Raw genomic sequence first — 22,617 nt, 5'->3', positions numbered from 1 at the left:
ATCTTCCATGCGGCTCACATGGCCAAGCCATCTCAAGCGCCGCTGACTCAGTAGTGTGTATAAGCTGGGGGTGTTGGCCGCTTCAAGGACTTCTGTGTTGGAGATATAGTCCTGCCACCTGATGCCACGTATTCTCCGAAGGCAGCGAAGATGGAATGAATTGAGACGTCGCTCTTGGCTGGCATACGTTGTCCAGGCCTCGCTGCCGTAGAGCAAGGTACTGAGGACACAGGCCTGATACACTCGGACTTTTGTGTTCCGATAAGGAGTATTGATCAATAAACAACTGACTTTCTATTTTAAAAACCTGCAAGAAAATCTGTTTCTGTCTGTTTATTTGAAAAATAAAACACCAAGGGGCTAAACTCTAATACAAATACTGTGGTCAGGTGGGTAGTTGAACAGTGGGAATCACCCACATAGTCGTAAAAACTGTATAAAAGTTCACAGTAAAAATAAGTGTAGTTAATCAAGTGCTGTGCTATGCAAGTTTGACCTGGTAATGTCATGTAAGTCATAATTTGAATCTAATGATTTTTTTTGTGCGGTGCCAAATAATCCAAGTTCCCAGTGTTTTCTCATTAACAATGCCATAAAGGTTAACGGTTGCTGGAATGCATTCAGAAAGATTGTAAACAGTATTGTTTTAAAACAAAAGAACCTCAGTCAGGTGAAGGGTATGTCTGATCATTTGCTTTCATTCTTTTTTGTCAATTTTCTTCCTTCCTACCCTTAATGCTTGGTAACGTTCCAGTGGTGCCACCCACACTCTGGGTCCTCAGCAATGCTACGCACACTGTTTAATAGAAGTCACTGGATAGCATTTGAGAGTGTAAATGATGGTTGTTCCCCACCCCCCACCATTAACCTAAAAATTAATTATAACCCCCTTACCACAATCTAGCTGAGATAGTTAACCCAGATTAGACAAGGAATCAACCTGCAATCGTAATGCTCTGTATGGCTCTGTTCTTCAATAGCTAATCCAGTTTATCAGATCATTTCTGATAATGTGACATGAGCAGGATGCTGATCTTCTGCTTTTAAAAGTCCATGAGAAAGTTAACATCTCACATTGTGCAAGAGTGTCTGAAGCCTGCAGTTAAGTATCCCACACCTACTTTATAGGTTGAATGGTTATCAATGTTTTTTTCTTCTATTTTTGATATTTAACTCCAGGCAGAATTCACAGCCATGAGGGACCAATACATGCGAGGTGGAGAGGGTTTTATAATCTGTTATTCTATCACTGACCGCCGATCATTCCAGGAAGCTGCAGAGTTCAAGGAACTAATCTATCATGTTCGACACACGTATGATATCCCAGTAGTTTTGGTTGGAAACAAAACAGACTTGGAAGAGTATAGGCAGGTAAGGAAGCTCTTCTTAGTAATAGTGCCATTTGTAATGATTCTTCAGGATTTGTAATACAATATGGATTTGAGAGTTTTGGTTTATTTCATTTGAAATGCCATATGTCTATCAGAGTGGAATGCATTTTCTTTTTCATTAAAGGGATGAAATACATTATTGATATAACCCGGGTTAAAAATAGCTTTCATTTTAATCAATTAAGTAATTAGCTAATCTGTCAGGATTTTTAAAATCTTTGCTTAGTTTCAGCCATCTGAAGCTTCCAATAAATTTCCAATAAATCACACAAAATGTAATCATCACTGATAAACAACAGCTGTAATGCTTTAATTAAGAAGTTAAAATCAGCAGCAGGCAGAAGCCCAGCAATCACACTTCTGCACTCTCAAATTGGATTGTGGGATTTCATGTTCAGGTATTTATTTCCTCATTCCCACAATTGGAGAAGCCTACAGCATGATTGTATAATGAACTCTTGAGATCGTTAAAGAACCACCAGCTCATCCGACCTAATTAGAGTAGAACTCTGACCAAAACACGATTGATAAGCACCACAAAGTGGCAGGGATTAGAATTTGATGATGGAAGATGCACAACATATACTATCATTATAGAGTCCGGGCCAAGCAGCATGGGATAATGTACTTTTGGCCTAGCTGCCAATTCCGAGGTCTCTGCCTATGCAGCCAAAATGCAGCAGAGGCCCTGTTTAACTAACTGACCTCACACACAAAATTTATGTTACACAGGCTGGGAGTTGGTTCTAAAAGCAAATAAAAACAAAATACTGCGGATGCTGGAAATCTGAAATAAAAACAAGAAATGCTGGAACCACTCAGCAGGTCTGGCAGCATCTGTGGAAAGAGAAGCAGAGTTAATGTTTCGGGTCAGTGACCCTTCTTCGGAACTAGCAAATATTAGAAATGTCAAAGGTTATAAGCAAGTGAGCCGAGGGTAGAGCAAGAGATAACAAAGGAGAAGGTGCAGATTGGACAAGGCCACATAGCTGACCAAGTGGTCATGAAGCAAAGGCAAACAATATGTTAATGGTGTGTTGAAAGACAAAGCATTAGTACAGATAGAGTGTTAACGAACTGAAGATTGAGCAGCAGCAAGTACAAACATGAAAAAACAACAGTGGGTAAACAAACTGAACAAAATGAAATGAAATAAACAAAAGAAAAAATTGTAAAAAAAGAAAAATAACTCCAAATAAAAGTAAAATGGGGGCCTGTCATGCTCTGAAATTATTGAACTCAATGTTCAGTCTGGCAGGCTGTAGTGTGCCTAATCGGAAAATGAGATGCTGTTCCTCGAGCTTGCGTTGATGTTCAGTGGAACACTGCAGCAATCCCAGGATAGAGATGTGAGCATGAGAGCAGGGGGGAGTGCTGAAATGGCAAGCAACCGGAAGCTCACTGAGCGGAGGTGTTCCGCAAAGCGGTCACCCAGTCTGCGTTTAGTCTCCCCAATGTAGAGGAGACCACATTGTGAGCAGTGAATACTGTGTACTACATTGAAAGAAGTACAAGTAAATCGCTGCTTCACCTGAAAGGAGTGTTTGGGGCCTGGGATAGTGAGGAGAGAGGAGGTAAATGGGCAGGTATTACACCTCCTGCGATTGCAGGGGAAGGTGCCATGGGACGGGGACGAGATGGTGGGGGTAATGGAGGAGTGGACCAGGGTGTCGCGGAGGGAATGATCCCTTCGGAATGCTGACAGGGGAAGGGAGGGGAAGATGCGTTTGGCAGTGGCATCACGCTGGAGGTGGCGGAAATGGCGGAGGATGATCCTTTGGATATGGAGGCGGATGGGGTGGAAAGTGAGGACAAGGGGAACCCTGTCACGGTTCTGGGAGGGAGGGGAAGGGGTGAGGGTAGAGGTGCGGGAAATGGGCCGGACACGGTTGAGGGCCCTGTCAGCAACAGTGGGGGGGAATCCTCGGTTGAGGAAAAAGGAGATCATATCAGAAGCACCGTCATGGAAGGTAGCATCATCAGAGCAGATGTGTCGGAGACGGAGAAACTGGGAGAATGGAATGGAGTCCTTACAGGAGGTAGGGTGTGAAGAAGTGTAGTCCAGGTAGCTGTGGGAGTCGGTGAGCTTATAATGGATATTAGTAGACAGCCTATCCCCAGTGATGGAGACAGAGAAGTCGAGGAAGGAAAGGGAAGTGTCAGAGATGGACCATGTGAGAGAAGGGTGGAAATTGGAAGCAAAGTTGATAAAATTTTCCAGTTCAGGGCAGGAGCAGGAAACGGCACCAATACAGTCATCAATGTACTGGAAAAAGAGTTGGGGGAGGGGGCCTGAATAGGACTGGAGCAAAGAATGCTCAACATATCCCACAAAAAGACAGGCAAAACTAGGACCCATGCAGGTACCCATAGCAACACTTGAAGGAAGTGAGCGGAATTGAAGGAGATGTTGTTCAATGTGAGAACAAGTTCAGCCAGGCGGAGGAGGGTGGTGGTGGATGGGGACTGGTTGGGCCTCTGTTCAAGGAAGAAGCGGAGAGCCCTTAAACCATCCTGGTGGGGGATGGAGGTGTAGAGCGATTGGACATCCATAGTGAAGAGGAGGCGGTTGGGACGAGGAAACTGGAAATTGTCAAAATGACGTAGGGCGTCAGAAGAGTCACGGATGTAGGTGGGAAGAGACTGGACCAGCGGAGAAAAGATAGAGTCAAGATAGGAAGAAATAAGTTCAGTGGGGCAGGAGCAGGCTGACACAATGGGTCTGCCGGGACAGTCCCGTTTGTGGATTTTGGGAAGGAGGTAGAAGCGGGCTGTTCGGGGTTGCGGGACTAGGAGGTTGGAAGCTGTAGACGGAAGATCTTCAGAGGAGATGAGGTCAGTGACAGTCCTTTGGACAGTGGCTTGATGTTCGATGGTGGGGTCATGGTCCAGAGGGAGGTTTTGGGAGTTGGTTCTGCAGTGCTTACAAAGAAGGAAACCAGTCAAGTCCCTATCAAAATTAAGGACAGGCACTTCAGCATCTCTTTGTCAGGCCAACTAAAAGTGGAAGTAACACAATAAAGTTTTGGAGAGTGTTTGTGTAATCTTTTGACCCATAGAATTTATGCTACATATTTATTCACTGATGAAAGATTGGAACACATGTCCATGGGATTTACAAGGTCAGAAAGCTCCATGTCTTTTGACCTCGATTTTCTGAGCGGTGAGACGCCAGTGAACTGATAAGTATATGGAACTGGATCTCAACCACTGAAATAAAACTTGGAGAAGACTTGGATGAACATGGGTCATAATAGTGCTACTCCCACTTTATCTGACAAAGCAAAAGAAAGAAAGCTGTTCGAACTATTTTGTATTTTAAAGTGTTTGCCTCCATTTACAATGGGCTGTGGGATGCAGCAAGTCACATGATACAAAAGATGGTATCTGGATATGTAGCTATACTGCAAGACAGGTTTACTTGAAACTATGACCCTTCCGATGAAGGGTCACTGACCCGAAACGTTAACTCTGCTTCTCTTTCTACAGATGCTGCCAGACCTGCTGAGTGGTTCCAGCATTTCTTGTTTTTATTACTTGAAACTATGCCGTTAATGGAGAAATGGAACTGGGAGGTAAAATTGGAGGTCACTGGCATGAAAGTGTATTTAGACAAAGTGTGATTATAGTTCCAGGACACAATAAGATGTCTATGTGTTCATAACACTTTTCAAATTGTTTCTTTCTGACTATCAATTAGCTTCAGCTATTCTGCAGCCATTGCATTTAGAGGTTTACTAAGTTACATTTTTGCGATTCCAACTCAATTGTCAATGAAAGTGATTTATTGCATTAAAGTATCCATAATCTGGAAGGTCAGACCAAAAGGCCTCGAGTTATTTTTTATTTGTTATTGGATGTGGGCATCTCTGGCAAGATGTTTGTTGCTCATCCCTAATTGCTCTTGAGAAGGTAATGGTAAACCCAGAGTGCTGTTCGGGAAGGAGTTCCAGGATTTTGACTCAGTGACAGTGAAGGAATGACGATATAGTTCCAAGTCAGGATGGTGTATGACTTGAAGGGTAACTTGGAGATGGTGGTGTTCCTATGTGCCTGCTGCCCTTGTTTTTCTAGGCAGTAGAGGTCACAGGTTTGGAAGGTGCTGTCAAAGAAGCCTTGGCGAGTTGCTGCAGTGCATCTTGTAGATGGTACATATAGCAACCACAATGCGATGGTGGTGAAGGCAGTGAATGTTTAAGATGATGGTTAGGGTGCCTGTCAAGCGGGCTGCTTTGTCCTGGATCGTGTCGAGCTTCTTGAGTTTTGTTGGAGCTGTACTCATCCAGGCAAGTAGGAGGTATTCCACTACACTCTTGACTTGTGCATTGTAGATGGTGGACTGGCTTTGCGGAGTCAGGAGGTGCAGAATTCCCAGCCTGTGAATTGCTTTTGCAGACACAGTATTTATGTGGTATTTATGATGAGTTTCTCTTCAATGGTGACTCCCAGGTTGTTGATGGTGAGGAATTCAGTAATGCTAATGCCGTTGAATGTCAAGGCAAGCTGGTAAGACTCTCTCTTGTTGGAGATGGTCATTTCCTGGTATTTGTGTGGCCACCTATTAGCCTAAGCCTGAATGTGGTCCAGGTCTTACTGCATATGGACTGCTGCAGTATCTGAGGATTTATGAATGGTACTGAACACTGTGCAATCATCAGTGAATATCTCCACTTCTATCCTTATGATGTAGGGATTGTCATTGATGAAGTAGCTGAAGCTAATTGGGCCGAGGATACATAGTATAGCTTGCAAAGGCATAGTGGTGTTTCACTGGTACAATAAGGATGCTGTAAGGGAAGGACGGCATTACCCCTGAAATAATCAAGAGTGCTAAGCTTGATATACTCTCAGCACTCTACGAACTGCTTTGCCTGTGCTGGGACGAGGGAGCAGTACCACAGGACATGCGCGATGCCAATAGCATCACCCTCTATAAGAACAAAGGTGACCACGGTGACTGCAACAACTAACGTGGAATCTCCCTGCTCAGCATAGTGGGGAAAGTCTTTGCTCGAGTCGCTTTAAACAGGCTCCAGAAGCTGGCCGAACGTGTCTACCCTGAGGCACAGTGTGGCTTTCGAACAGAGAGATCGACCATTGACATGCTGTTCTCCCTTCGTCAGCTACAGGAGAAATGCCGTGAACAACAGATGCCCCTCTACATTGCTTTCATTGATCTCACTGAAGCCTTTGACCTCGTCAGCAGACGTGGTCTCTTCAGACTACTAGCAAAGATCGGATGTCCACCAAAGCTACTAAGTATCATCACCTCATTCCATGACAATATGAAAGTCACATTTCAGCATAGCGGCGCCTCCTCAGACTCCTTTCCTATCCTGAGCGGCGTGAAACAGGGCTGTGTTCTCGCACCCACACTGTTTGGGATATTCTTCTCCCTGCTGCTCTCACATGCATTCAAGTCTTCAGAAGAAGGAATTTTCCTCCACACAAGATCAGGTGGCAGGTTGTTCAACCTTGCCCATCCAAGAGCGAAGACCAAAGTAAGGAAAGTCCTCATCAGGGAACTCCTCTTTGCTGACGATGCTGCATTAACATCTCACACTGAAGAGTGTGTGCAGAGACTCATCGACAGGTTTGTGGCTGCCTGCAACGAATTTGGCCAAACCATCAGCCTCAAGAAAACGAATATTTATTTATTTAGAGATACAGCACTGAAACAGGCCCTTCGGCCCACCGAGTCTGTGCCGACCAAGAACCACCCATTTATACTAACCCTACAGTAATCCCATATTCCCTACCACCTACCTACACGAGGGGCAATTTACAATGGCCAATTTACCTATCACCTGCAAGTCTTTGGCAGTGGGAGGAAACCAGAGCACCCGGTGAAAACCCATGCGGTCACAGGGAGAACCTGCATACTCCACACAGACAGTACCCAGAATTGAACCCGGGTCCCTGGAACTGTGAGGCTGCGGTGCTAACCACTGCGCCACTGTGCCAGGACAGGACGTGAGAAATGCTCCATCCATCAATATCAGCGACCACGCTCTGGAAGTGGTTCAAGAGTTCACCTACCTAGGCTCAACTATCACCAGTAACCTGTCTCTCAATGCAGAAATTAACAAGCGCATGGGAAAGGCTTCCTCTGCTATGTCCAGAATGGCCAAGAGAGTGTGGAAAAATAGCGCACTGACATGGAACTCAAAAGTCCGAGTGTATCAAGCCTGTGTCCTCAGTACCTTGCTCTACGGCAGCGAGGCCTGGACAATGTATGTCAGCCAAGAGCGATGTCTCAGTTCATTCCATCTTAGCTGCCTCCGGAGAATCCTTGGCATCAGGTGGCAGGACCGTATCTCCATCACTGAAGTCCTCGAGGCAGCCAACATCCTCAGCTTATACACCCTACTGAGCCAGCGGCGCTTGAGATGGCTTGGCCATGTGACCGCATGGAAAATGGTAGGATCCCCAAGGACACATTGTACAGCGAGCTCGCCACTGGTATCAGACCCACCGGCCATCCATGTCTCTGCTTTAAAGATGTTTGCAAACACGACATAAAGTCCTGTGACATTGATCACAAGTCATGGGAGTCAGTTGCCAGTGATCGCCAGAGCTGGCGGGCAGCCATAAAGGCGGGGCTAATGTGTGGCGAGCCGAAGAGACTTAGCAGTTGGCAGGAAAAAAGACAGAAGCGCAAGGGGAGAGCCAACTGTGTAACAGCTCTGACAACTAATTTTATCTGCAGCACCTGTGGAAGAGTCTGTCACTGTAGAATTGTCCTTTATACCCACTCCAGGCGCTGCCCCACAAACCACTGACCACCTCCAGGTGCTTACCCATTGTCTCTCGAGACAAGGAGGCCAAAGAAGAAGAAGAAGAAGAATGAGCTGGGTATGTAGCTTTGTCACTCCAATGGGTACTATGAGCTTAACGTCTGAACATAGACAAATAATCACACCAAACAGTTATTCTCTGGAAGTATTAAGGAGCAGGGTTATTGTAGTTGAGCTGAGAAGGTCCAGTGTGTGAAGCATTTGATGGAATATTATATTTCACTTAATCTTTAAGGATGACTTAAGAATTTTAAATTTAAATTAACAATAAAATACTACCTTCAATTCTACTTCAGAAATAATGAAAATAACATAGAAACATAGAAAATAGGAGCAGGAGTAGGCCATTCGGCCCTTCGAGCCTGCTCCATCATTCATTATGATCATGGCTGATCATCCAATTCAGTCACCTGTTCCCACTTTCGTCCCATACCCTTTGATCCCTTTAGACCCAAGAGCTATATCTAACTCCCAGAACTCTAAAATAAGTGTAGAGGAAGTGAGGGACCTTGGAGTGAATGTCCACAGTAAAGGCCTGCTTGGGTCTGCAAATGAGACACGACCCAAGCCAGACAGAATCCCATCTGACTTCAGCCCGACCCGGCCCGAGTCCTTCCATTTTTTCCCACGCCCAACCCGACCCGAATATCAGTTAATCTACCTCTGTTTTTCACTTTGTTCCTTGCCTGCACAAGCTTAAAATAACGGTAGCAAAACCATCTTTAAAGTCCAAAAAGTAAATTAACATTAAAGTCACTTACCTGAGGTGGTGATAGAGTGTGTCCGATCTGGCCCGACCCGAACCGAGCCCAAATGCCGGACCCGGAAGTGCGACCTGACTCTATCTGATCCGAACCCGACACATGTCGCTGGGTCCCGTCGAGTTTGGGTCGGGTAGCAGGCCTTTAGTCCATAGATCCCTGAAGGTAGCAGGACAGGTCGATAAGGTGATTAAAAAGGCATGTGGAATCCTTTCCTTTATTAGCTGAGGTATAGAATATAATAGCAGGGAGGTTGTGCTAGAACTGTATAACTCATTGGTTTGGCCAGCATCTTGAGTACTGTGTGCAGTTCTGGTCACCTCATTACAGAAAGGATGTAGTTGTACTCGAGAGGGTACAGAAGAGATTTACGAGGATGTTGCCAGGACTGAGAAAATGCAGCTATGAGGTAAGATTTGATAAGCTGCGGTTGTTCTCCTTGGAATAGAGAAGGCTGAGGGGAGATCTGATTGAAATGTGCATAATTTTGAGGGCTCTGGATAGAGCGGAGGTGAAGGGCCTATTCACTTGAGTAGAGAGGTAAGTGACGAGGGGGCATAGATTGGTGATTGGTGGAAAAATTAGAGGGGAGATGAATAAAAACTTTTTCACCCAGAGGATGGTGTGGTGGGGATCTGGAACTCACTGCCTGAAAGGGTAGTTGAGGCAGAAATGCTCAACTCATTCAAAAGGAGTCTGTTTATGCACCTCAAGTGCCATAATCTGCAAGACTACGGACCAAATGCTGGAAGGAGGGATTAGACTAGGTGGATCGTTTTTTGGCTGGCACAGACATGATGGGCCAAGTGGCCTCTTTCTGTGCCTTAAACTTTCTATGATTCTAAAAGATTGATAAGGAGAGAAAAATTAGAGTATGAGAGAAAGCTATCTAGAAATATAAAAACAGAAACTAAGAGTTTCTATAGGTATTTAAAAAAGAAAAGAGTTAACAAAGTGGGCATGGGTCCTATTGACAGTGAGTCTGGGGAATTAACAATGGAAATAAGGAGATGGGAGATGAATTGAACAGGTATTCTGCATCGGTTCTTCACTATAGAGAATACAAGTAACATCCCAGAAATAGCTGTAAATCAGGAAATAGAAGGGAGGGAGGAACTCAAGAAAATTACAAGCAGCAGGGAAGTGGTACTGAACAAATTGTTGGAGCTGCGGGCTGACATGTCCTGATGGATTTCATCCTAGTGTGTTAAAAGAAGTGGCTAGTGAGATACTTGATGCATTGGTTTGAATTTTTCAAAAGTCCCCAGATTCAGGGAAGATTCCATTAGATTAAAAAATAGTAAAAGTAATGCCTTTATTCAAAAAATGAGGGAGACAAAAAACAGGAAAATACAGGCCAGTTAGCTTAACGTCTGTCTTAGGGAAAACGTTAGAAGCTACTATTAAAGACGTTATAGTAGGGCACTTAGAAAAATTCAAGGTAATCAGGCAGAGTCAACATGGATTTGTGAAAGGGAAATCATCTTGAACCAATTTATTGGAGTTCTTTGAAGAACTAACATGTGCTGTGGATAAAGGTGAACTGGTGGATGCACTCTACTTAGATTTCCAGAAGGCATTTGATAAGTTGCCACATCAAAGGTTTTGCAGAAAATAAAAGCTCATGGTGTAGGGGTAACATTTCTGCAAGCATAGAAGATTGGCAGGCTAACAGGAAACAGAGTAGGCATAAATGGGTCATTTTCTGGTTGGCAAGATGTAACGAGTGGTGTGCCACAGGGATCAGTGCTGGGGTCTTAGCTTTTTACAATTTATATAAATGACTTGGATGAAGGGATCGAAGGTAAGGTTGCTAAATTTGCAGGGATGACACAAAAATAGGTAGGAAAGTAGGTTGTACAGAGGACATAAGGAGGCTACAAAAGGATATAGATAGGTTAAGTGAATGGGCAAAGATCTGGCAAATGGAGCATAATGTAGGAAAATGAGAAATTGTCCATTTTGGCAGGAAGAATGAAAAAGAAACATATTATCTAAATGAGAGATTGCGGAGCTCTGAGATGCAGAGGGATCTGGGTGTCCTAGTGCATGAATCGCAAAAGGTTAGTGTGCAGGTTCAGCAAGTAATTAGGGAAGCTAATAGAATGTTGTTTATTGTGAGGGGAATTGAATACAAATGTAGGGAGGTTATGCTTCAGTTATATAGGGCATTGGTGAGATCACATCTGGAGTACTGTGTACAGTACTGGTCTCCTTATTTAAGGAAGGATGTAAATGCGTTGGAAGCAGTTCAGAGAAGGTTGACTAGACTAATATCTGGAATGGGCGAGTTGTCTTATGAGGAAAGGTTGGTCAGGCTGGGCTTGTATCCGCTGAAGTTTAGGAAAGAGGCGACTTGATTGAAACATATAAGATTCTGAGGGGTCTTGACAGGGTGGATGTGGAAAGGATGTTTCCCCATGTAGGAAAATCTTATTTAAAAATAAGTGGCCGCCCATTTGAGACAGAGATGAGGAGAATTTTTTTTTCTCTGAGGGCTGACGTCTTTGGAACTCTCTTCCTCAAAAGGCAGTGGAAGCAGAATCTTTAAATATTTTTAAGGCCGAGGTAGATAGATTCTTGATAAACAAGGGGGTGAAAGGTTATCGGGGGTAGGCTGGAATGTGGAGTGGAGGTTACAATCAGATCAGCCATGATCTTGTTGAATTGTGGAGCAGGCTCGAGGGGCCGGGTGGCCTACTCCTGCTGCTGCTTCATGTGTTTGTGTGTGTGCATTCGTGTGTGCTGAGAATATAATCTGCAGTCGTCTCACTTTGCAACTGCTTCCTTTCATGGAATACAATTCGCAGTGCAGTTTCATGCCTAGTCGTGCCATAATATGACTCCAGAATCTCATTAATTTCAGCCTAGTCCATAGTACTGGGGTTCCGCGGGCAACGTTGGTTAGACATGACCTCAAAACTCCATCTGGCTTCATCATGGTGAGGAAAACATGTACTTTATCCTCATCTCCTATTTTATTAGCTTTCAGGCAAAAATTTAATCTTTGTTTGCAAGTACACCAGTCCCATTATCCCAAAATGTGTCTTCACTGCCATTTTTTAAAATTACATTACTCATTGAGTTCTACCTGAACACAATATGCACATACACGGAGCAGTCTTTCAAATTGCCCACACTTCCTCAAAATCAACTTTGGGAGTTCCAAAAAGTGCATCACAATGTTCGTCAGACTGTAATTTCTCAAATGAAATGTAAAACAGAGTTGAATCCCATCTCATTGTCATCTTTCTGTTGTGTATTTCACTAAGTCAGACTACATGTGCACTCACAGCAAGCAGAAATCATGAAACAAACATTATTAACACCTTCCCAAACAGAAAGGACAGCCGAAAGGGCAGTATACCAAATTGCTCATCTATTACAATATACTACACTCACCTTCCAGCATGGAGAGCTATCATTCCATGATGATCCACATCTGTGAAGTCCCATTGCCAACCATGACCATGGAGAATGGGTTTCCATCAGCAACACTCTCCAACATTATAATGCATGGAAATACAGTAATCCCAGGACTCCACACCACACCTTCCCGCACCTTCCTGCACCCACAAATCTCCATCCCCCTTTTGACATGAACCATCAATTACACACGTCAGATTGATCACAAACTAGTGATATTGTAATGAAAACAAAACAGCATCCTGGTGATCCATTAAGTGAAATCAACAGCATGACGCCTTCGTTTCCCAACCACTTCTATGGGTGACTGTCCACAGCTGACTCTGCCTCACCCTCCTCCTCCTGCTCACACGTGATGTGAAGTTTGCCCAGTGTTCTCCTTTCAACGCTACTCTGGGGCCCAAATGGGGTGAGTGTGTCTGCAGTGGTGGAAGGTGCCAAGGTATGATGTGACGGTGCTGGTTGCAGTAAGACTCCCCCCTCCAAGGAGGGCGGCGCTGATTTTGCTTGTGCACTCTGGACCCCCTCTGCAACTGGTCCTGTGGGAAACACAAGAAAGCAGAAATGAGAACTTGTCCTACTCAACAATTGCCTTAGCAAAACTAACCCCTTAAATGACAGCAGTCAAAGACCCACAACACACATTGGGCAGGAGTCTTCTCCATGCCCTTCACCTCAAGATAGACCTATCAAATGACCCTGCTGTTCGTGGCCTCTCATCTAGCCATCACCCACAAACTAACGTGTTGGCACCCTGGCGATCTCCAGTGCCGCCTCCTCCATCAGAAGGTAGAGTTGGGCCACTCCACCGCCTCTTCTGGCCATTTTCCACGTGTTGTGGGCTCTGTTTTCCTGCAGGATGAGGGGAAAATAATTCATGATTAGACTGCCTTCCCTCATCTCTTCCAGCATGATATACACATGAGCAGATATGCCCCTCAGTGATGTCCCTTTCTGAATAGCCCTCCATATGTGAGGGTGGCTGCCATCTCAGTGATGCAAATGACACTGCAAATTTCTGATTTCACTCAATTTCTGAGCTGTTGCTGGTAAATTCTAGTTATTGTTAAGGCAAAGATTTCTACTTCCTCCAGAAATAAGACATCTCCTTCCTGATATTGTTGCTCTTGATAATGCATCTGCTGTTATCTGCAGTTTCTTGGAAAATATTTGGTCGTTACTTCATTAGTCTTAGTCGAACTCTTTGTACCCTTGGAGGTAACTTTGTTACCTCCTTCGAATTCAACAACATCACAAGTGGTTTGTGGTCAGTTTCAATCTTAAACTTAAGGCCCAATATGTCGTCTGAAAATTTTTCGCATGCCCACGTTGCTGCCAACGCTTCCTTCTCAATGACTGCATATCTTGCTTTGGTTTCAGTTAACGGACGAGAAGCAAAATACACAAGTCTGCATCTTCCCATCCTTCTGGACTTGAAACAAGGCTGCACCTTATCCTGTTGCTGATGTAACCACCACAGTTATGGTCGTTCTGGTTTGCTCCATGAATCAGGATGTCGTCCATGTGACAGATTATTCCCTCTAAACCTTCCAGGATTCTTTATATCATTTTCTGAAAGATCTCAGGTGCTGACGTAATACCAAATGGTAACCTGTTGAAACAGAATCTTCCAAATTGTGTGACAAATGTTGTCTACAATTTAGACTCTTAGACCAAAGCTAACTGCCAAAACCCACAGTTTGCATCTAATTTTGCAAATATGGAGCTTTATCCCAGTTTTGCCAAACTTTCACCCACTGATGCCATTGGGTGAATCTCTCTCTGCACTGTTTATTTAAGTTGGGTGAGGTCTACACAGATTCTTCAGGATCCATTTGGTTTCTTTACTGGAACCATACCAGAGCACCATCCAGTAGGTTTAATTATTGCTGATATCACTCCTTGGTTCTGCATTGCTTCTATTTCTTTTTTAACCTTTTTACAGGAGTGGGGGTGGGATTTTCCTTGGTGTGAATAAACACACTGGCGCTGCCTCTTTTCTCCGCGTGATGTGATATTCTTTTTTCAATTTTCCCAATCTTCTGGAATTCAGTCCTAAAATCTGTTGGTTACTTCTCTTGTCCCTTAATTTCTTCTACCCTACATAACAGTTATAGGTCGATGCAAGCAAGGGGATGTGAGCCAGTGGCCAGGTGGGTGAGATGGTGGTCTGGAGGTGTGAGACGGTGGCAGGGTGGGTGAGATGGCTGTCAGGGGCATGAGCTTGTGAGGGCGGGGGAGTTTGTGATCGTGGAGCTGGAACAGGTAAGGTGGGGGGGGGGGGGGGGAAATATTTCTGTTCCTCCTGGCCCATGGGGAAACCAGGCTGACCTTAGTTTAAAATTTTTTAAATCACGTTAAAGTGGAGGCATGTAGCCTCCTGAAAAGCTTTTACTGACCAACCTGCTTCCTGAGAATGGACTAGTCACCCCCACCCCATTTCGGTAAGACTGAAAGTGGACGGATCCATGGTGGGTAGGGGTTGTGTTTAAAAATTTTTAAATTTTAACTGCTCGCCAGACCTAAACCCTCCCTTGTTTGGGGATTAAAATTACCCTCATAGAATCATACAACACAGAAGGTGGCCATTTGACCCATTGGGCCAATTTTTAAAATGGCTGCGGAGGTGGGCCTGGAAGCAGATGGGCCCACAATTCCCGCCACGGGTCGGTGTGCTGATTTGCCAGCATGGCCCCATCTTGGGGCTATTTTTGAAGAGGCTGGTTGGGAGGAGGGGGAGGGGGTGACAGCTACCTGCCCCCAAATGGCACCTCCCCCTCCCCATCCTCCGGGTAAGGCCAAATCCCAGCTAATGATTGGAGGTGGCCTCCCGGCGGCTGACCATGGAGACCAGCACTCCATCCAGCATTTTTAACTACCGACCACCCCCCCTCCCCCACTGCCTCCTCATGGGCGCAAGGGGGCCTCCACAATGATGGTCTTGCAGCTGTGGTCTCTCCTTTTTGAATTCTTTAAAATGTCTTCCGAGGGTGTCTCCATCTTGAGGTTCCCTCTCTTTCTCCTACGTACATTGGCAACTCCCACCTCTGACTGTGGAGCTGCTGATCTATGATTGCAAGGCAGCCTCCTATTGGCCCTCCAGCTTCAGAAGCTCGCCCACTGCTCTAATTGGACAGGGCTCCCCAGAGGCGACCACTTAATTGGTTTGGGACCTACAAATGAAAATTCAGCTCATCGTGTCTGTGCTGTCCCCCTGAAAGAAACTTCCAATTATTTCTACTCCCCTGTTCTTTCCCCATAACCCTGCAAACCTTTCCTTTTTAAGCATGCAGTATGTATAACCATTTCTCTTTTCAAAGTTATAATTGAATATGCTTCCACCACACTTTGAGGAAATGTATTCCAAATCACAACGTGATCACTGAGTAAAAGAAAAAAAGTTTCTTCGTCTCTCCCCAGCTCTTTTTTTTGGCACTTATTTTAAATCTACATCCTTTGGTTACTGACCCTTCCACCAGTGGAAATAGTTTCTCCCCACATATTCTATCAAAATCCTTCGTAGTTTCGAAGACCTCAAACTCCATTTGCTCAAAGGAGAACAATTACAACTTCTCCTGTCTCCCTGGATAACTGAATTCCCTCATCCCTGGTGCCATTCTGGTAGATCTCTACACCCTTTCTAAAGCCTTGAAATCCATTCTAAAATATGATGCCCAGAATTGGACATCACTTTTATTCTTTCATGGGATGTAGGTGTCACTGGCAAGGCCAACATTTATTGCCCCTCCCTGATTGCCCTTGACAACCGAGTGGCTTGCTCATTTCAGAGGGCAGTTAAGAGTCAACCACATTGCTGTGGACCTGGAGTCACAAATAGGCGAATTTCCTTTCCTAAAGGACCAGATGGGTTTTTATGACCATTTATGATAGTTTCATGGTACCATTACTGCGACTAGTTTTCAATTCCAAATTTTTATGAATTAATTGAATTTAAATTCCACCAGCTGCTGTGGGGAGATTTGATTGGGTTTGATTGTAATAGCCTATCCACTGATCAGGGTTCACTGTGTTTGATTACTTAAGCCTAGTGCGTTGAAACTGAAACTAAAAGAGACAAGGTTGGAAGGTTCTAGCAAATACAATAGTGTTCATGTAGAGACATTGTACTGAAATCTTCTATGTGCTGAGATATTTTAAAGTACTCTAAATAAACCCGTTGATTTAGAATTAGTGTCATCTCTGCATTGTTCTGAGATAAATCTGATATATCAAATATCCAGTCACCTGACAGAAACAGGAGAAAGAGGGCTTTGGAGGCAGTGGTGGGAGGGGAAAATGGGAAAGAAGGGCATTGGGCTTACTCCCCAACGTCTTCACGCCTCCAGGAGATTTTCCCAGAGACGGCTCCCAGCAGCAACGACGACCTGCCTGGCAGTGGTGGGAAACTAATTAAGGTGTTTAAAACTTCAATCTGTGCCTATTTCAGCACTTCAAGAGCATTTTCCAAATGATGCCCAAGTCCCATGCAGTGTCAGGAGCTCGTCAGTTCTGATGAAGCTAGTGCACAGCTGATTGCGTATCACATTAGATTTGGGAATAATCTCACAGAGATGGGAAGCATGAGTTAAAGGTATGCAGAGGCTTTCCATTGCTGCAGACTCTCAAGCAGCCTGAATGCTATGGCTTGAGGGAATCAATGCGGCTCCTTTCTTCTCACTTCCCTCTGGTAGCGCGGCTCCCTCTTGCGCTCCAGTCATTGTAGCTACATTCCCACGGCAGCTACAGTGACAGCTGATGCTCACTCATGCTGGCTCCTGATTGGCCCTCTCAGCTTGTAAGCCTGCCTGCCATCCTAATTGGATGGCGAACACTGAGGCGGCCTCTTACTTGGCTGCTTCCTGTAAAATTGAGCAGCAGGTGGGATCTCTGATACGAGTGAGTTTGGGACCCAGAAATGGTTCCAATGTTAGAAAATCTTAAAACAGATAAGATTCTGGCCAATATTCTAGCTGAGACCTAACCAGTGACTTATAAAGATTTAGTATAACTTCTTTGCTTGTGTATTAGACCTCTTTTTATACAACCAAGGCTCCTGCAGGCTTTTTAATGGCATTCTCAACTTGTCAGAAAGTTCTGATTAAAGCTAGATATTTGAGAGGAATGACCTCCACACAGAGTCAGAGAATCATTTATGATACAGAAGGAGGCCATTCGGCCCATCAAGTCCATGCCGTTACTCCACAGAGCAATCCATCAGTCCCACTCCCCCACTCGATCCCCATAGCCCTGTAAGTTAATTTCCTTCAAGTGCCGATCCAATTTCCTTTTGAAATCATTGATTGTCTCCACTTTCACCAAACTTGTGGGCAGCGAGTTCCAGATCATTACCACCCACTGCACAACAAAGTTCTTCCTCACATTCCCCCTGCATCTCTTCCCCAAAACCTTCAATCTGTGTCACCTAGTCCTTGTACCATCAGTAAATAGGAACAGATTTTTCTTGTCTAACTTATCTAAGCCTGTCATATTCTTGTACAATTCGATAAAATATCTCCTCAATGTCTTTTGCTCTAAAGAGAACAACCCCAGCTTTTCCAACCTAATCTTGTAAATAAAATCCTCCATCCCTGGAATCATTCTGGTAAATCTCCTCTGCACCCTCTCAAGGACCCTCACATCCTTCCTGAGGTGTAGGGCTGGAGTTTACCAAGTCCTCGACATTGTGATCCCTGGTGGGGGGGAGGGAGGGGGTGGTAGTGGGTGCCTGAGGATTGGTCTGGATGAAGCCCACCATGGAACTCGACGTGGAGAGGGCCCGGCCTGATCCTCCCAGCGGCAGCGAGGCTCCGTGGCAGCAACACCCTCTGCCGCTGGGCGACGGGACCTCAATTAAAATATCCAAATGAGTAAAATTCATAAATTTACATAGACTTACCTCCAATCTTGAGGGCCCACCGCGATCTTCGGTGCGGCAGCTAGAACTCCCACACCTTAAATTTTCCGTCTGGGGAAAGGCAGCGTGTCACTGGTGGGGATGGGGAAGGAGGTAAGATTTTCTATGCGGTGGGGATGGTGACAGGGTCAAATGCACGTAATGGTGTAGGGGATGGTGGGAAGGGTTGAACTGTGAACTTTGTGCAGTTTGGGGCAGGTGGGAAGGTCAGATGAAAAATGTTTTGGTGTGAGGTAAGGGCAAATAGTTAATGTAATCATTATTTGGTGTGGTGGGAAAGGGGCATAAGAAATTTATTTATTTAATTTTGGGGGATATGTGTTTAAAATTTAAATCTGCCGGCAGGGCTGGCTGGTCTTTAAAAACTGTGCCAGTGCTTGCGCACAGGCAGCTGACGGACAGCCTGCCCTCTCCACATGATTGGGGAAGGCGGGCAGCCCGGTTACTTAAATGAGCCGCTGCACTTGAGATTGCGGCAGCTCCTTGGCGTGCGGCCCACTCACGCGGGCTGTCATTTTTTGAGCTCGCCACTGAGATTGGCAGCGGTCTCTTAAAATCCAGCCTGTGGTGACCAGAACTGGACGCAATACTATATTTAGGACCTAAACAGAGCTTTATAAAGGTTCAGCATAACTTCCTTGCCTTTGTACTCACTGCCTGTATTTATGAAGTCCAAGATCCCATATGCTTTGCCAACCACTCTCTCAATATGTCCTTCCACCTTCAAAGATCGACGCACGTGCGCTCCCAGGTCCCTTTGTTCCTGCACACTCTTTAAGTCTATATTGCCTCAACCTATTCCTTCTGCCAAAATGCATCACCTTATACTCATCTGTATTAAATTCCTTCTGCCATTTCTCTGCCCATTCTGCTAGCCTACCTATCTCCTTTTGCAGGCTGTTTGTATCACCCTCACTGTTGCCACTCCTCCAAGTGTGGTAACATTGGCAAATTTGAAATTCTACTCTATTCAAAGATCCATGTCATTTATATATAGCAAAAAAAGCAGTGGTCCCGGCACTGACCCTTGGGAAACACCACTGTCTAACATCCTCCAGTCTGAAAGACAACCATTTACCATGACTCACTGCTTTCTGTCCTTAAGCCAATTTTTTAAAATCCAATTGGACACTTACCCTCCTATTTCATGAGCCTCGGTTGTGTTAACCAGCCTTTTATGTGGTACTTTATCAAACACTTTCTTAAAATCCATATAGACAACATCCATCGCATTCCCTTCATCAACCTTCTCCATTACTTCATCAAAATATTCAATTGGATTAGTCAAACATGATCTGCCTTTTACAAATCCATGCTGGCTATCCTAAATTAACTTGAATCTCTCTCAGTACCTGTTGATTTTTTTTTTCCTGATTACTGTTTCTAAAACCTTACCCACCACTGATGTTAAACTAACTGGCCTGCAGTTGCTAGGACTGTCCTTAAACCCTTTCTTGAATATTTGCCACTCTCCTATCCTCTGGCACCTCCCCCGTATCCAGGGAAGTTTGGAAGATTATGACAAGCCCTTGCATATTTCCATTCCCACTTCCTTTAGCAACCTGGGATGCAAACCATCAGGACTAGATGACTTATCTATCCTAAGCATAGCCAGCCTTTTCAGTACATCCTCCCTCTCATTTTTTACCCTATCCATTGCCTCTACTCTCTCCGCTTCTACCGATACTTTGTCAGATTCTTCTTCCTTTGTAAATACCAATACAAAGCACTCATTAAGTATTCAAACCTTGCCCTGCACCTCTAAGCATATGTTATCCTCTTTGTCCTTAATAGACCCCACTCTACCATTTACTACCCACTTACAATTTACATGCCAGTAGAAGATATTTGGGTTCCCTTTTATGTTGCCTGCCAATCTATTCTCATAGTGTCTCTTTGCCAGGCTTATTAAAAAGAGAAGTGCAATCAGTAAGAACAACATTTAAAAATATATTTCAAATGCTAAATATGTACAGCAGGTCAATTAGCATCTGAAAAAGAAGGAATGTTAATATTTTGGGTGCAATCCTTTATCAGAATTGACAGTCAGATAAAGACAAAAACAAAGGACCCGATTTTAACCTACTCAAAACCCACCCACTTGCACAGATTTAAAATTGACAGAGGTTAGAGCTTCGACTAACAACCAGACATGAAATCTCAGTTTGAAGTCATAACTGAGAAAATATTTTGGCCCCAATATCTATGGGGAGAAAGGGAAGGTGTGTGGGGGGCCAAAAATGGCTTAAGAATTGGCAAGGACAGGGACATTATCTTAATCATTTTTTGGATTTGTTTCCTGCCTGGCAGTCGGCCAAACGGGCAGTCAGCCCAGCAGCCAGGAGGAACGTTAGCTGCAGGAGGATGCAGCTGGGGACCATTCAGGAGGTGACTGGTTGGTCATTACGAGAGAAGGCTGCAGGGGGGATATCAGGACATTGTGGAGGAGGGAAGAGAGGATTTAGTAGCAGAGGTGGAAGAGAGCACATCACAGCAGTGGAAGGGAAGAGATGACATCAAGATAGAGCAGGAGAAATGAGGAGCTTGCGTGGGAGAGGGGAACAGAGGATATCATGCAAGGGGAGTAAGAGGGAATATCACGGCAGAGGTGGGGGGGGGGAAGAGAGGACATCGCAATAAGGGTGGGAAAGAGGACCTCACAACATGGGAAGAGGAAGAAGGGCATTATGGCAGGGGAGTGGAAGAGATGCCATAAAAACTGTCACCATAATAATGGCAATGGTGCATGGTGAGTTAGGGTTGTGTTTCCCATTTTTGGCAGTTTAACTAGCCTCCCCAACCCTCTTCTGCTCTTCATGGGGTTTCATATTGAGGCCTTAATGTTGGAGTAGGTTCATGATTAACTTGCTTCTCCCACAGCTTGCAACTGACAGCTTAAAGTGAATACTAATTTTTAAAGGCTGCACCTAAAGTTTCCTGTGTTTCCCCACACACTCCTCCCATGATACAATCCTAGTGAGGATGCAAATGATCTGAACCCATAAATTGTGGTTGGGTCAGTACTGGACTCGACCAGTGGGAGTAAGTTTTGGATTAGTAACAGTTTTTCGGGGTTGCTGGCCACAGGCAATTTCAGAGCCTCTATCGTTGCCTGGATTTAGAGGAAAGAATTTGGTAATATATCTATGGTAACCAACAGCAACCCTATTTAGTAATGGCTATCAGATATTGGATTATCTTGTGCCATCATAATATTTCCATTCAGTATTTCACAGTGAGTAGAAACTCACAATAGATCTTGATTACAGTACATAAAGCGAGTTTATTAAATAAATAATGAAGAAGCACCAGTCTAACAGGGATATAATACAGTAATGAGTGCACTGTTATCCTGACACCTGTGTTCTCAGCAAGGCAAAAGAACAAATAAATCGCAGCCCCAAAAACTAATATAAGCATTAATTGCATTGCAATCCTATCAATGTGATTTGCATATATTTACAAGCCAATCTGGAATTTTCTCATTAAAGTGGGGGAACCTCGGGATGGGGGAAGGAGAGAGCATTCATGTTCCTCCTGGTCCACAGATATCAATTAAATAGGACTGCTTCTTTTGACACTCTACATGCCTTACCCAGCGGAAGAACAAAATGCATTGGGGTCCTCAAGGCATCTTAGGAATCCAATTGAAATATATTAACAAGGTTGCCATCTGTTTCAGAGGGAGCACTGGCTGTCTAAATAGAGGCCTTCTTGAAAATTACATCAAACAGGCTTGAGGCAACAAGTGAGCAATAGTTTTCTTTGACATCTTTGTTTTGCTATCGCCCCATTCATGCTGAAATATGGGGTGACGCTGAGATAAAAATTTCCCCCCTGAGTTTTCTGGCAGTTTAGAACTTCCTTTCCAACAATTAAAATTTAAAGTTGCAGCTACCAGAACAACTTGGCATAAAAAGATCTGCTTTTTGTCTGTATTTACCCCATTTATTCTTCACTTCCTGCTTTAACAAAGATGTTGCCTTGGTTTTTCTGCAGTCCTGTGGATAGGAAAATAATCGTTCGAGCCTCTGCTATGTCCTTTTTGACTTCTTTCATCAGGCTAGTGTGCAACCAGCAGAGCCTGGTGTCTTATCCACCTTGATTTAGCCAATATGTCAGAATCAATTACTCTGACACCATTGTCTCTATCATTATTTCATACCCTCCTTTAGTACACCTATATTCTCACTTTCACCACCATTTATAAGAAAAATGCAAAATATTTATTTTATTATCCTGCCATACCTTCGTCCTCCACAATTACGTTCCTCCTTCATGCCTAAGATCTCCCAGTCTATCATTATCTATTTTTACATACTTATAAA

The 22,617-nt window shown here is 44.4% G+C and overlaps 1 protein-coding gene across 1 annotated transcript in view; it reads left to right on the top strand.

The window, feature by feature from the left end:
- Positions 1-22,617, top strand: part of LOC137380882 (GTP-binding protein Rit2-like) — a 392,887-nt gene that overhangs the window by 171,365 nt on the left and 198,905 nt on the right. The window contains exon 4 of the mRNA XM_068053319.1: positions 1,180-1,371. Coding sequence (XP_067909420.1) covers positions 1,180-1,371 — 192 coding nt within the window. The remainder of the gene's footprint in view (positions 1-1,179; positions 1,372-22,617) is intronic.

The sequence above is a fragment of the Heterodontus francisci genome, chromosome 1, assembly GCF_036365525.1.
Source record: "Heterodontus francisci isolate sHetFra1 chromosome 1, sHetFra1.hap1, whole genome shotgun sequence".
NCBI lineage: Eukaryota > Metazoa > Chordata > Chondrichthyes > Heterodontiformes > Heterodontidae > Heterodontus > Heterodontus francisci.
Note: the sequence above shows the minus strand (reverse complement) of the source record. Positions and strands in the feature narration are given on the sequence as shown.